General features: G+C 43.0%; 2 protein-coding genes across 2 annotated transcripts in view; one reads left to right on the top strand and one right to left on the bottom strand.

Annotated features, from left to right (window-relative positions):
* The window catches only part of LOC111869407 (RING finger and transmembrane domain-containing protein 2), a 198,754-nt gene extending 184,547 nt beyond the window's left edge, over nt 1-14,207 (bottom strand). The window contains exon 1 of the mRNA XM_023860915.2: nt 14,147-14,207. The gene's annotated coding sequence lies outside the window, so the exon portion shown is untranslated. The remainder of the gene's footprint in view (nt 1-14,146) is intronic.
* LOC111869408 (LIM/homeobox protein Lhx1) overlaps nt 3,643-15,317 on the top strand; it is a 29,173-nt gene continuing 17,498 nt past the window's right edge. The window contains exons 1-2 of the mRNA XM_023860916.2: nt 3,643-3,878; nt 5,211-5,428. Coding sequence (XP_023716684.1) covers nt 3,644-3,878; nt 5,211-5,428 — 453 coding nt within the window. The 5' untranslated portion in view covers nt 3,643. The remainder of the gene's footprint in view (nt 3,879-5,210; nt 5,429-15,317) is intronic.

The following is a 15,317-nucleotide window of genomic DNA, read 5'->3' as shown; positions in this document are numbered from 1 at the left end:
GTAAATAAATCCAATCAGCCAATCCAAAACCCGACATTATTGGTCACGGAAAAGCAAACGCTTGACAATATACACGTAGATTCTAAAGTGTTCTGACAATGGTGGATGACCAACTGAGTATGTCTCTTCCTTTATCACTTGAAGAAGGAAACAGATCCAGTTTCCGAAACGTCGTGTTCTCCGTTACCTAAAATTCCGGACGATGGAAAAAGTCCAAAACCCCAGTAACTTGACAATATGTTTGTTTATCTAAACCGCATTCTTAACCCCATAACTGTTATTTACTAGACGCCTCAGAAGATGGATGTTATGTTTTCTGAACTGGGACTTTTATTTTTAATTTCGATATCGAAAAAATTTGTATTCCTGCACCTTATCAGAGATTTCAATCAGAAACGAAACAGATATGTCCGCTGTACTCCCTGCCTCTGTTGCGAATCACAAGAGGGTTTCCATGGCAGCCACAAGACACGACTAGCAGGGGGCCTTGTCACATTTCCTAGAAGTCCGTCCCTACTGAAGAGAGGTCGTTATTTGGACCGTGTTTTGTTTCCAGCCGACCCCGCTGAATTCGATAAGGCTAAGGGAATGTATTCCGCTGCTCGTTTTTGTTCTATAATCGCCTCAGCAGCGCTCAAAAAGTGGGAAACTCATCAACGCATTGTTTATAATGCATTTTCCTTCTTATTCTTATTCGCATTATCCCTTCGTGGGTTTGTCGTGGGGAGCTGCTAGGGTAGGCTACTCCATTCTCCCATTCTCCCTCTTATAAAAATCTAGAAATTTCAAAATAGACTTTATATATGTTTTCGACTTAGGCCTATATGAAGGTGTCATCTTTCTTCTCCTACTTCTCCTCCTCCTCAACATTCTTCTTCTCCTCCTTCTCAACTTTCTTGTTCTCCTCTTTCTTCTTCTTCTTCTTCTCCTTCTCCTTCTCCTTCTCCTCCACCTCCTCTTTCTTCTCCTCCTCCTCCTCCTCCTCAACATTCTTCTCCTCCTTCTCATCTTTCTTCTTCTTCTTCTTCTTCTCCTTCTCCTCCACCTCCTCTTTCTTCTTCTCCTCCTCCTCAACATTCTTCTCCTCCTTCTCATCTTTCTTCTTCTCCAACTTCACCTCCTCCTTCTCCTCTTTCTTCTTCTCCTCCTCAACCTTCTTCTCGTCTTTCTTTTTTTCTCCCTCTCTTCCTTCTTCTCCTCCTCCTCCTTCTCGTCCTTCTTCTCCTTGTTCTCCTTCTCCTCCTTCTCATCTTTATTATTCTTCTTCTCCTTCTCCTCCTCCTTCTCCTCTTCTTCTTCGTCCCTGTGGTTGCCAGTGCAACAAATCAGAATCACTCGTACTAGGTTCTTAGACTCTGTTCATCGCCCGGTATTCTAGAAACTAGAGAACACACAACGCTTCGGAAACTGGGTCTGTTTCCCTTTCTCGGGTGAGGCGGAGACACTTACTTTAGAAAGAATTTTGAGGTTACCTCTTCTAAAGGAAAACAAACAAATCCCTTGGTTTCAGTCCGCAAGCGAACTATACCAACCGAGCGACCGCCGCTTGTCGGCCCTGAGGACGGAAACACATCCAGGTTCCGAATTGTTGTCTGTTCTCTTCTAGAACACCGGGCGGTGGACAAAGTAAAAAACTCCAGTAATTCTGAGTGTCCTGTACCATTGCCAAAATCCTTTAATATGCAACAAATATTTCGCTGCCTTTCTTCATTCACTCGTTCCGTAAGTCCATTCCATCTCATCGCTGTGTTCTATAGATTCCGTATCATGCATCAAGCAACATTCGGGAGCTGAAGACTGAAATGACAGTTTATTATGGAATTGTGATGTGTTTGTAACTGAAAGTTCAACAGAAACTTAAAGAAAATAAACTTATCTTTCGGTCTGGAAAATGGGTAAATGATCGGTAAATTTTACCAGGTTATATGGCGTCATATCCCACAAAGTAATATACTCTTCACAGTCGTTAACACCATAAAGCCCAGAAGCCATCTTTGAAATGTACGCCAGCGAGTAAGACTGATAACCTCACCGCCATCTATGAACCGATTTTCTAGAAAATGTGGGAGCCTCGACGTCTCACAACCCTATGGGTCTGCACGGCCTGTTACAGGGATAGCTTTACACTAACACCGCTCTTTTCCAACCCGCCTTTGCTTGTATCGGCGCAGTCGGAATGGTGCTATCCCTGCTACACCTGTTTCTACCTTAGGACAGTGTATGATGGCTACTGGAAGTTGTCCTCACAGATCAAACTAAGGAAGATCGGTATAGGTACGGGAAACTAGCTGGGTCGGTTTGCATGAGTCTCAGGGTAGCGATGCCGAAGAAAGCGTTTTTCTGATAGTTGAGCCAATTGACGTTTATTCACCTCCTAATTCACCACACTGTTAAATTAATGTATTCTTAGCTTTAAGTTACAGCGTTACTATCGGCTAGCTATGTCTCGGAGCGTGCAAGGGTCACGTCCGTTCAGTTCGGAATATTGTGAAAGTCTCTCTCTTTGTGGAATGGCTTGCACACCCCACGTCGAGAATTCGAAAGATGGTGTTGACATATACATTTCATCCCATCTTCCGTGGGAAGCTTGAACGAGGCAACCCAATCATACTGGCCCTCATTCACAGGCAATTGTAACAAGCTCTGACCTGTCCTTTTAGGCGCGTCCGGTTCCCTGTACCCGAGCTAAATTTATGAGTGATCGTAAATGTCATAACTCCGGACTTCTTGTTTCTGCCAGAATCTAGAAATTTCAACATTAACACCGTATTGCACGTCCCAGACGATGAAATACGATATTATAGATCACGATACATTTCCAGTAATATCGAAACATAAGACTTCTGAAATTTAAATTACCGAGAATTAATTAGAAATAAATTTCATGATCATCTATAATCATCCAAATAAATAAGGGCTCAGAATGATCAGCGTCAACACGTTTACGTCCGTATTGAATTATGAACATTTATTCGTACATGAAATAGTAGGCCCGTAGTGACTGGCCGAGGGGTAGTGGACTAGAATCGGGGGATTTACTCCCACTCGAGGTTTGACGTGTGTCCGCTTGTATTTTTTCTCCGATTCTTGTGTGTCCCGTCTAATGAGAGGGATGAACTCTAATACAGGTCTAAAAAAGTAATCGTTTCGCAGTTCATTGTGAAACGGTAGAGATAAATGGGCAAGATCCGTGAAAGATGAAGTGTGCCCTACAGGGATCGTATTTATTTGTATCATCGTTTGTACTAAAATACACATAGGACTAATTTTTAAATTACCCTTTGACTTTTATGTTATCTGCCATAAGTGCTTCATTCGGTTGCCATTTTACTGATATTACTGTCACGCCGGGTTCGAGGCTCACGCCGTTGTGACTATGTAGAGTACTGTCCTTTGGGATGTAGCGCCGTGTAGTTCGAGAAAAACCAGGCTTTTCGGAGGAACATATCGCCTCCCTTTCAAAGACGAAAAGTAGGCCAAACCAGAAACCAGCAAGAAGCAAGCGTTCAGCTTGCCACCTGCTTCTTGTGGGTTTCGACCACTCTTCGACCTTGATGATGGGAACTATACGGCGGTACAACCCACAGTACATATGACAATATTCCCCTGATGAAACCAGATTATCATTGTGCTTGCAGAGTCTATGCTCGGGTCAGGAACGGATGATGATGATGATGACGACAATAGTACCAGCACGACGGCAACGGCGCCCGGAGGTACAGGAGGTCTGAAGCACCACCACTCCGGGGGTGTCCATCCCGCTGCCACCCCCGAAGCGAACAACAATTCGTTAGCGCCGGGCGATATGACGCCCATCGTAGGGGGTCCCGGATCGCTTAACGACAGTAAGACGGGCCAGGACGACTCGGAGGACCAGGGTGAGTAACACAGGACACGAAGCATGCTTGTGCTATGTGAAGTCCTCACTGAAGTCTGTCTACCAGACTTCAGTGAGTAGTATTACAGACTACAGTATTCGTCAGCTAACACATTACATCAAATTCTCTATCCGTCACATTGAGGACGGGCTTCTAAAAATTGCAAAGAAATTTTTGTGTCTATATTTATACTATCGGTATTTTAATCCTTGACCTTGGAGAAGTAGATTACACTCATGTACAGGTAGAGGCTTTGCGACGAGGTGATCACCCGCCCAAGGAGTCCTACCGAATGTCTAAGGGCCCCCATACACAAACAGTTTGGCCTTCCGTTCGGCCTGCACAGTTGAAGACTGAAAGGCAAAACTGAGGTGAGTGGTGCGGCCGGCCGGCCAATCGTTTGGACTGTTGGCCTGTGGGAAACCCGTCAGTCCGTCAGTTCTGCCTGCAGGACCGTAGCACGTGACGTGTGTGATTCAGTATTATAGGCTGGAAGACCGTGATTGTGGCATGAAGCCTGCCAGTTTATCTGCGCGTGAATGGAGAAGGAACGGGAGAGAGCAAACTGTGAAAGTTTTGCCTGTAAGGTCGATCGGAAGGCCAAACTGTGTGTATATGGGGGCCCTAAGATCTAGTAAACCGAAGGGAAACGGAGTGTTTCATGGAGGTAGGTCAAGGCCCAAATTGGGGCTGTAGCGCCAAAGGAAAAATGAATTACACTGGCAGCTCTGGATGATGATTATGATGTTAATTACGTATACAGTACGTGATTTGATTTATGTAGGCGTAACCGTAATATCATAATTAATCAATTTGTGTAATTCATTATGTACGATTAAAATATAATAAGGATACAAATATTATGTTTCTGTACACTATCCATGATCCTATCTTTATCTAAAAACACCGTCAAGTTTATGTTGTAAAATGCAACGTTTCGGAGACTTGATTCTGTCTCTGTCTTCAGGGAAAACCTACTTACAGTTGGGTCCATCTGAAAACACCGTCCTGTTTATATAGATGATATAGAAGTAATAGATTGGGCCCAACTGAGTAGGTTTTACCTGAAGACGGAGACAGACACCATTCTCCGAAACGTTGTGCTTTACAACATAAACATGAAGGTGTTTTTGAATAAGGACAGGAAAATTGATAATGTCCATAAACATAATATTTGCACTAATATCAACTTTTAGATGTTAATCAGATCAACCATAAATTCAGTGATGTGCTTGTCTAATTTATCCTGTATCACATAGAATTAGTTAAGGGCATGTCTGATTAATTTTTCTTTGTTAAAGTTTGTCGTTTTTATAGAGTATTATCTTGCAGGTTCGCTGGACGGAGACCCAGAGACCCGGGACTCGCAGACGGAGAACAAGTCTCCAGACGATGGGAACTCGGGCTCCAAGAGGCGAGGTCCTCGTACCACCATCAAGGCCAAGCAGTTGGAGATCCTCAAGACGGCGTTTTCGCAGACGCCGAAGCCGACGAGGCACATCCGGGAGCAACTCGCCAAGGAGACCGGTCTGCCCATGAGGGTCATACAGGTACGTGCTGACCATACCGAAAAGAAATTACTTCTGTTGATTGACATTTTGCACACTGTACGTTATTCCAGTGTTTCGAAAACTGGTTCTGTTCCCTTCACACCATGGTAGAACGAAAAGAAAACAATTCTATCCGTTAGCCCTGTTGGCAGACTTATTCATAAATGTGGAGAATCCTTTCCTTCATGGGAACATGAAGTTTATCACAGCTATTCAGTGTACCTTTATCTTAGGCCAGTTCATTACATTCATATTGTCACGTAATGTGTGCCACTATAGACGGAGTTTGGATTAGCGATTAGATTTATTTACCACTTACAAGTCGCAACTAAAAATACCTGTAACACTATCGCTATTTCCACATTTTACAGTTCACTACAGCACACATTCTAGTGTTCTCAGTTTGTTACTAGACATTTCCTGGTAACGGCTCCAACAATGGCTATTCCTCTACATCCGGACTCAAGTCCTTTCTTCACAGATTCCCGTAAAAGAACTGACTACTCACTAAGTTCCTAATTTCTCGGTTATATCTGTGCACAGACCACATAGAAAACACAGTTTTCCTATTCTTGTTGTTGAACTGTTGCGTTATCAAGAGTCTGCTGCCTAGCAACAGGAACGTGTTTACCGAGCCGATGCCCAGAAACAGTCGCTGTTGACAGTGTCACCGCTTAGCAACGGGTCTATGCGCCACAATATTTCCACAAGATGCTTACATAAAATCACAGCTCATACAGGATATAATTTTTCTTCCATGTAAACTTAAGTCTCCCTGGGGTAGCCTTTGAGATTTCCCGACTAGAATCTTGAATGTTTTCTTGTTTCCCCAGTTCTCCGTCGTCCTTCATGACTAGACACTTTGAATCTCAGGAGAATAATATAAATTAAGACGTTCGTGTAATTTTCTCCAGTCCCTTCATATAGATATTCTTAGAAGCTGCTCCTTATAGAACTGCAGTCCCGGGTACACGCTAGAGAACATAAGCATAACTGAAACTGACCGTTTGCTCCGTGTGATGTAGATGTTGTCCCATACTTAGAGAATCACAACGAAGAAGCATGACATTTGAATGTCGAATCATATCCGGTCACAATTAAATAAAATAAGTAATAAATACTACTTTATATTGTAATTTTTATCCTTGTAAGTCTTTCATTTTCCCATGTATCACATCGGTACAGAATGCAATATAAATATAAAGCTAAGTATCTATTCATTTCGTGTGGTTACTTCTGGTATGAGACACATTTCGCTTAGTGGGGGGGGTGTAGTCCAGCTGGGTCAACTCGGCACGGTGGCCACTGATTTGACTATTATACCTGCCCCGGGTGATTTTGATGATTGAGAATTTGGTGGAATGAAGATTGGCAGGGGAAACCAAAGTACTCGGAGAAAACTCGCCCCAGCCTCACTTTGTCCACCACAAATCCCACTTGAGCAGCCCCCGGGATCGAACCCGGGCCGCCGCGGTGGGAAGCCAGCGACTAACCGCGCGGCCTATGAGACACACGTAGGGTAGTTTAGTAAATGAGTATGAAGGAAAGTGAGCTATAAAAACATCAATGAAGGCATTTGGAATATACAAGTATCTACAGGCCTACAACATTTTATGTCACTTTCAGTGTGGTCTCAAATTAAGAAGATCATTCTTTGGGATATTCTTCTGTGATTCCCTTTGTAACTTTGTAACAATCAACGAATATTCGTTCAAGTATTTCTATCCTCTTCTAGGCAGAAAAGGGGTTGGATATAGGAGTAATAATTCTTTACATCAAAAGTATTTTCTATTGTACGGTTGATAGGATATTTGAAATGACGAATATTAAAGGAATGGCTCTGTGAAACAGTTCCCTTCTCGAGAGTAGCGCAGTTGCTGACCTACTGAAACAAATTTTCTAATGGAAGCAAAATTTCAATGAAGAAGTTCACATGAAACTACTTCCAGGCAACTATTCTAAGATGAATCCAGTGCACAACCTCGGGCTTTTATTTCTTTAAGGTCTATTTTAATATTTGATCCCCATCCACACAGTCGCAATTCTCCGCTCTGGCACGAATTTTAAATTGAAGGAAATGGCACAATTTAATACAAAGAAAAGTCCGGCGAGATGCAAAGAGGAGCATTAAGTTGTGAATAAAGTTGTGCTGTNGGGGGGGGGGGGGTGAAGATAAAGCTTCATTAAGTCCAGAGCGGCATTTCTTTCTTGATACTCCGCAGAAAAGTAATGTGGCAGATGACAGGTAGTGGGCAGACGCTCGCTCCATTTAACATTCAGACTTGCTGCAAACAGGAGAAGACTGGCACAAGTCACGTCTGGAATTCTTTACCTATGTAAAAAGAAGTAAATATATCCCTGTAACAGACCGTGGAGGTCCATAGGGTTGTGAGATGTTGAGGTTCCCACATTTTCTAGACAATCGGCTCATAGATGGCGGTAAGATTGTCAGCCTTACCCGTCGGCCGCCCTTTACCCACAAGAATATTTCTGGTACTCATTTCTGTTAGAGGCTGAGTCGACCCCAGGGCCATAGTGCGACTGGAAAGATTAGGTAAATTGAAGAAAAGAATCCAATGACCTCATCGGGATTCGATCCCGCGACCTATCGTCTTGTAGCATAGTGTCTCAACCAACAACGCTACCGCGTGCCCCCCTACGACATTATAATTATGTTTAAAAACAAATTTTAAGTTGTTTCTACATTTAACTAAGCACCACGCCATGCAGGCGTATGGGAGATTTAGAGGCATGGCTCCATTATCCTTATTCTCAGCCATGGGTGGAGGTGAGTGGTCAATTTGATCTCACCGCACCCGGCATTCCCACCCGGGGATGGAGCCCACGGCACCAATTTGATATGAAACTGGGTGGACCCCAGAGCTTGTCTGGACATTATGGAGAAGAGAAAAATCTCTTGCCCCCACTTCCATAGAAAACATGTCTTCCATTATTGTGCGCGGGGCCGCTGCCTAACAACTGCTCCAGTACTGTTGGGTATTTACATAGCTATTGTTAAGCAACAATTATCCTCTCTTTGTTTCGAGTTCGTTGCCTAGCAAAGGAACTATATGCCACAGTATTTATCAGTGGTTTATTTAACGATGTCTTAAGTAACTCAGATTAAACAGCGTCGAATAACTGGAAGACAGGAAGTAAAGAATTCGAAATGAAATTAAAGAAGTGATCTTGAAGTAACTGAAGGTACTATCCCAGAATAGTCCTGTGAAGATTGAAGAAACCAACGAAAATTTTGTCAGGATAGTCTGCACAACTCACAACGCTATGATACCGTTCTACAAGTTAATTGACAGGTTTAAATCTGAACATTTCCGTCCATATAAGAGAATCTATCAGTTAACTGGCTTCGGGGCACTTGTATTCTCTTGTTCCTCAGTAGAAGAGGACCATATATGTGGAATAATTCATTTTTATGCTGTAAATAATAGTAATTTGCTATTCTGAGAGACAAGCGCGGTAAAATTCCTAATAGTTATTCGAAATTTCGTCACGTTCTAAATTTGGGGGGGAATATGTGTGGTAAGTATTTTTTTATTGCCAGGTGGGTGGGACTAAGTCCCTTGTACTGCGGCCACTTCTGGCCTATTGTACCAGACCCAGATGATAGGTGAGGGTGATTGTGGAGCAATTGGTGGAATAAAGATTGGCAAGGGAAACCGAAGTACTCGGAGAAAACCTGCCCCAGCGACACTTTGTCCACAAATCCCACTTGACCAGACCCGGGATCAAACCCGGGCCTCCACGGTGGGAATCCAGCGACTAACCGCTCGAGCTATGGCGCGGCTCTGTGTGGTAAGTAAGTCTAGAAGTGTATAAATGAGTTTCAGCCTGACATATAATAAAACCTGATGTTGAAACGCGATTGGTGGATAAACCCATAAAATAAAGAAAACCAGACAGGGAAACATAGAAACAAACAGAATGGAACATCACAGCGACTAGTTCCGAACACTACGACTGCTCCATAAGGAAATCAAATGGGAGTAGAAATAAAACAAAACAGACCACGATCAGAACAACACGCATAAATACCTGCATACTGTTGCGTCACGATTGCAGTGATGTACACCAACATGTGTAGTGTTTTTTTTTCCTTGGCACTACAGCCCCAGTGGGCCTAGGTCTACCTCTATGGACTTCTGCGTTCACTTCGGTTTTTCTAGATCTTACATATTCGGTAGGACTCCTTGGGCGGGCGATCGGCTCGTCGCAAGGCCTCTACTAAACATCCATGCCCTGAGTGGGATTCGAACCCAAGATCCTGGTTTCCAAGGGAACGAAGACAGTACATGCCTTAGACCGCTCGGCTACCGTGACCGGCGTTTTATGACTTAAAAACATTAATTTTTATATTGTTTTATTTTCTTTATGAACATATAGGTACCCACTTTTTATGAAATTTTATTCCAATATTAATATATTTATAAGAACAAAATACTAAATACATTAAATACGTTTAAAGTCATATACATTAGTAATAATTGTTAAATTGTAATATATGAATTAATGAGAAACGCAATTAAATAGTTTGTGAACAGTTGTTAATGTGTACTGCCCGATGATGATACCTAAACATCTAGCACACTACCATACCATTAATATCAATAATCTCATTATACTCCGTAAACGTGAATGAGATTTTCATAGTTGTTGTGTTAAGACAGGACCGCCTCTGTGGTTTAGTGGTCAGAGTTACTGCCCAGAGATCCAGAGGTCCGGGTTCGATTCCCGGCGATACCAGATTTTTCTGAGAAGTAGTTGGTCTGGAACGGGATCCACTCAGCCTCATGAGGATAATTGAGGAGCTATTTCAAGGAAACCGAGATTAACGACCGTAGGGATTCGTTGCACTAACCACGCAACAACCTCTATTCGCTAAAGTTGGCACTAACTTCGCCGACAAGCGGCGGTCGCTCGATCGGTATAGTTCGTTTGCGGACTAAAGCCATGGAGTTAGTTTTGTGTTTTTTTTGTGTTAAGACGGCAAAAATAAAGAATTATAAGTGGGAAGTTTATTATTTTTAGTAATGGATGTGAAATGAATGAAGTAACAATTCTGCCACACTGTTTCGTGTTTGTTTTCTTCTCGCGTGGAAACAGAGTAAGAAATTTTGTTCTTAAGATGTTTAAGGAAAAATCTCCTATATATATATGGTGGTCAGTGTAATGAAGCGATGGAGTTCGGGAAACTGTGACCTACGAGTCAGGTCACGTCTGTACAGGCACTGAAACGGATGGTCTATAGCCGGTTGTTCCACTGTGTGGCGAGTTGCAGATGAGGTGTCTTGGAGAGGCTGTGTGACGCCCCAGTAATACAAACGACGCGGTAGAGGATGCTTTCATAGAATGCGTCAGGAATCCAGTCTTCACTCACACGCCAGGCTTGGTGGAATCAGACACTACACGACTCGAGTAAAATTTCATATGCATCCAGCTGGCAGTCAGGTTATAATCTATTCACCCAAGTCTTCATCACGTAATGTGAAACGCTGAAAGGCGCTTAAATCTTATGTTGCAGAGTTTTTGAAAATTTATATGTAGTTTCCTGTCTTGTTTAAGGAAAATAACAGGTAAAGTTGCCCCTATGCCGGTCACGGTAGCTGAGCGGTCTAAGGCATGTACTGTCTTCGCTCTCTCGGAAGCCGGGATCGTGGGTTCGAATCCCACTCAGGGCATGGATGTTTAGTTTGTGTGTGTGCGTTTTTCTGTTGCGACGAGCTGATCACTCGCCCAAGGAGTCCTACCGAATGTGTAAGATCTAGAAAAACCGAAGTGAACGGAGAAGTTCATGGAGGTAGGCCTAGGCCCACTGGGACTGTAGTGCCAAGGAAAAAATAAAGTTGCCCCTATACTTAACTAATTAAGCGCCACGCCATGAAGGCGTGTGGGGAGTGGACATAGAGATCCACATTTTCTTGACCTGGGCACTAGTTGGAGGTGAGTGATCAGCTTCACGCCCCGGTCGCTTTACCTCCGGGGAAAGAACCCCCGGTACCTTTGGATAGGAGATTGGGTGGGCCTCAGAGACGGACGACATGAAGAAGGAAAAATTCTTGACCCAACCAGGACTCGAACTCGACCCCTCGGTCGTCCAGCCCGTACCCAGTCACTATACTGACTTCGCTGAATTCCACGCTTATTATGAACACGTCGGTTCATCTTCATATTCAGAAATGTCCATCATAGGACCACATCCTGATCCAGCTAATTCCAATCGCAAATTAAAATCCTATTGCAGCAAGATCCACTTCCCATCTATGTTTGGAGGCGGTATAGCTCAGTCTGTGACAGGCGGCCAGTTTTACAAACAACNTACAAACAACTGGCCGCCTGTCACTTCTCACACCCTCGAACCCACCCCTTTGTCTGAAATTTTTCTTCTGCGCATTCAAGGTTACTCTTGGCCTTGTTCGAAGTTACATGACACTTGCTGTACTTGCCGTTGGACTTACCCATATGGGATTGTCGTTACAAGACGGTTAGCTCTCTTTTGGGCTACACGGTTCTAGATTTGGTCAGTTCGAACTTCGTATAGGTTTCGGCACGGCTCCTCAAAATGTGGGTCGCGATGCTCTACGTCCAAGGGGTCGCCAAATGCTTAAATGTTTTTTTAAAATATAGTTGTATCCAGGCACAATTTGGCAAGAAAGTAACATTTAATATAGACGCCTACGGAATATTTGGCTGCAACCGGCGAAACATTTCATGATTCTTTTTGCGGCTATACAGGAATATTTTTGGCTTACTGTAATTCTAGAGAGAGACTAATACTATTTGGCTTTCTGCTGCCATCGTATATATTGATATGAACCTGCATTAATGTGGAGAACTCACTTTTCCTTAACCGGTAGAGATTTCGGTGGGTGGGGGTTAAATTTATACATTATTTTAAGGAGTCGTCGAATCACAATATTCGAGAACCCCTGAGCTGTGTACAGTAATTATAAAGTTGTCCTGAAATTATTGGAGTGGCGGTATTGCTCCATGCATTCTTCACATCGACACTGGATGGAGGTGTCAGTTTACACAGCGGTCGCTTAATCTGCGGAAAGTTATCCCAGTGTCTATTATATAAGGGGTTGAGCAGGCCCCAGGGCCGGTCTGGATGCTGTAAAGGGGAGAAAAATCTCCTGATCATACCTGGAATTGAACCCAGAATCATCGGTAGTCCAACTCCCAGCTTAGTAGCTGTATTGACTGAGCTATTCTGGCTCGAAATTCGCGCATAGGGGGAGATGAAATATATTTCAGACACTTAAGCCATTCTTTTTCGCAGAAGTGACAACTCATGTGGTCCAGAAGAGAGAAATGCTGACGTGTCAAGGAATGTTGCGACACTCACTATTTCATCCAGTTCCTTTTTTTTTTTAATTTGAAACATTCCATTAAACTGCCTAATGACTTTTTCTCGGGTGAAACGTCTACGGGCTTCCATACTCCGTGAGGCTGAGGCTCCGCCAACCAGCGCCATTCTACGGAGCGGCTTCTCGCAGTATTAGTCTAGCCACCCGAATCTTCAGAAAATCTCCTTAGCTTCATTTCCGTCATCCGCAACAGGCCAAGTTAGAATCTACGATTATTAGCAGCTCTGTCTTCTGAAAGCCTTGCTCTTTCTCTGCTTCACGCTGGTTTCTTTCATGGAATACTCTTCGACGTTTAAGATAGAGACGAAATGTTCCTCCGAAATGTCCGTTGATTTCAACGGTGTATATGGCGATGTATTCCAGAATATAGTGCTTTTCATAATCACCAGTCTCAGAACTTCAAATCCTTCATAATCTTTGATTATTTTATAGTTAACCAAGTTGAAGAAAAATTCCGTGCATTTTCTATGCGGTAAAGCGACCGAGGAGTGAAGCCGGCCACCACCTCCATCTGGTACAGAAGTCAAGATTGGCGGAGCTGTACCTCCACTACCCTACATGTTTTCATACAATAGTTCTTAATTTATTAAACATAGGGACCGAAGAATAAAAATAATGGTTCGGTAAGAAAATTTCATTACAGTGTAAAAATATAATTTAAATATTATTATTAAAGACTTCACTTTAATTTTTTTTTGAGCTCATACTTGTGCAAAATTCGATGTTCGGATCGGTAGAGTCTACAATAATAAGGAGCATAGGTGGGATCTGCTTAAAGTTAAGAGAGGGGAGGCGCATGCGTATACAAATTCCCTGCCTTAAATCGGCACCTACTCAAAATTCTTCGACGTTCCTTACGCCGCTATTCGCAACACAACATCTCTCATTAAAAGGCAGGGTTTTTTTTTTCATTGGTGCTGCAGCCCTCATTTGGGCCTAGGCCTACCTCCATGAAACTCTCCGTTTCACTTCGGTTTACTAGATCTTATACATACGGTAGGACTCCTTGGGCGAGTGATCAGCTCGTCGCAAGGCCTCTACCTGTACACAAACACAGAAAAACGCACACAAATATCCATGCCTTGAGTGGGATTCGAACCCACGATCCCGGCTTCCGAGCGAGCGAAGACAGTGCATGCCTCAGACCGCTCGGCTACCGAGACCGGCAAGAGGCAGCGATACTTTCAAGAATTTCATGGCAAAAATAATGATTATTTGCGTGTGATTATGTATTTCCCCGAACACTTTCACTCTTCCAACAAAATAATTACTTTTTAATATAATTAATTCTAAATTAATATTATATTAAATGATTATAATATTTAAAACTCACCAAGCGACGTAACTAAGTTGTAATGCGACAGATCCTTAAGATAAGTCCTTTGATTGGGTTCTCAGTGGTTTTTCGCAGATCTTCCTAAAAATACAGAATCAATATCTTAATGAATGAAATTATTATGATCATAGAATAACAGTGATAGCCTTGGGTCATGCTCGTTCAATCTTACGATTCAGTTTTATTAAGATTGTAATACACTTTTCTCACTGAAAATGCGTAACCTCATTTAGCACATCATGAAACAACCTACGATCCATTGCGTGAAAACTCACGCATATATTGAAAGATATACTGACAGTGGAAAATGTATAGGCCTCTATCTGTCTATCTATAGCTCTGCGGTCCTTTGTTGGACCTTGGCCTCTTTTCAGATCCTTAATCCTATACACAGTCGGTAGGACTCCTTGGATGGGGGATCAGCCCTTCACAATGCCGCTACCTATACACAGAACAATATAAACACAGAATAAACGTAAACAGACATCCATATTTCGAGTGGGTTTCGAACACACGATTTCAGGGTTCAAGCGAGCGAAGACGGTTCATGCCTTAGACCGCGCGTAAACGTGATTACAGTTTTATAAATATAAAGAATCCACTCCAGTCTGTGATGTTTAGTTCGTTCCCTATAACAGGAACAGACTAGGAACGTTCTGGTGAGATAGCAGCCCGAAGTCTTGACTACGGAATTAATGGGCATGGCCTGGCAAGACTAAATGGTCTGTCAGCGTTGGTTGGGTCCAGATGGACACGGTGACAGCGAGATGAAGGCGTTCTCGTGCGTGTGGGGTGACAGATTGAGATATGGTGACGTCACGAAACTGCACATCCCGTGACGCTTGCAACTTCATGTCACTCAGATTTCTGCAAGGCTCATAGAGACGATGTTGATGCTATGCTTACGAATGTTGACAAGGAGGTTTAAACTGAGCAGATGTAAAGTTAATTTGTAGATTAGCAAACGACGCTGTTTAGGTTATGAAACAATAAACTACCCACGAAATAATGTTTCTGAAAATGGTCCTAAGTCTTCAGCACCTTACAGCCTACGACTTTTATAAATAGTTTCCGTTAAGAGGAAAAAGTGGAGTTGTCAAAATTCCTTAATTAATTAAACACTTAGTGTGAGTGGAGTTATAGCTCCACCAGTCTTGACCTCGGCACT

Source organism: Cryptotermes secundus, unplaced genomic scaffold, assembly GCF_002891405.2.
Source record: "Cryptotermes secundus unplaced genomic scaffold, Csec_1.0 scaffold813, whole genome shotgun sequence".
NCBI lineage: Eukaryota > Metazoa > Arthropoda > Insecta > Blattodea > Kalotermitidae > Cryptotermes > Cryptotermes secundus.
This window is presented reverse-complemented; position numbering and strand designations above follow the sequence as displayed.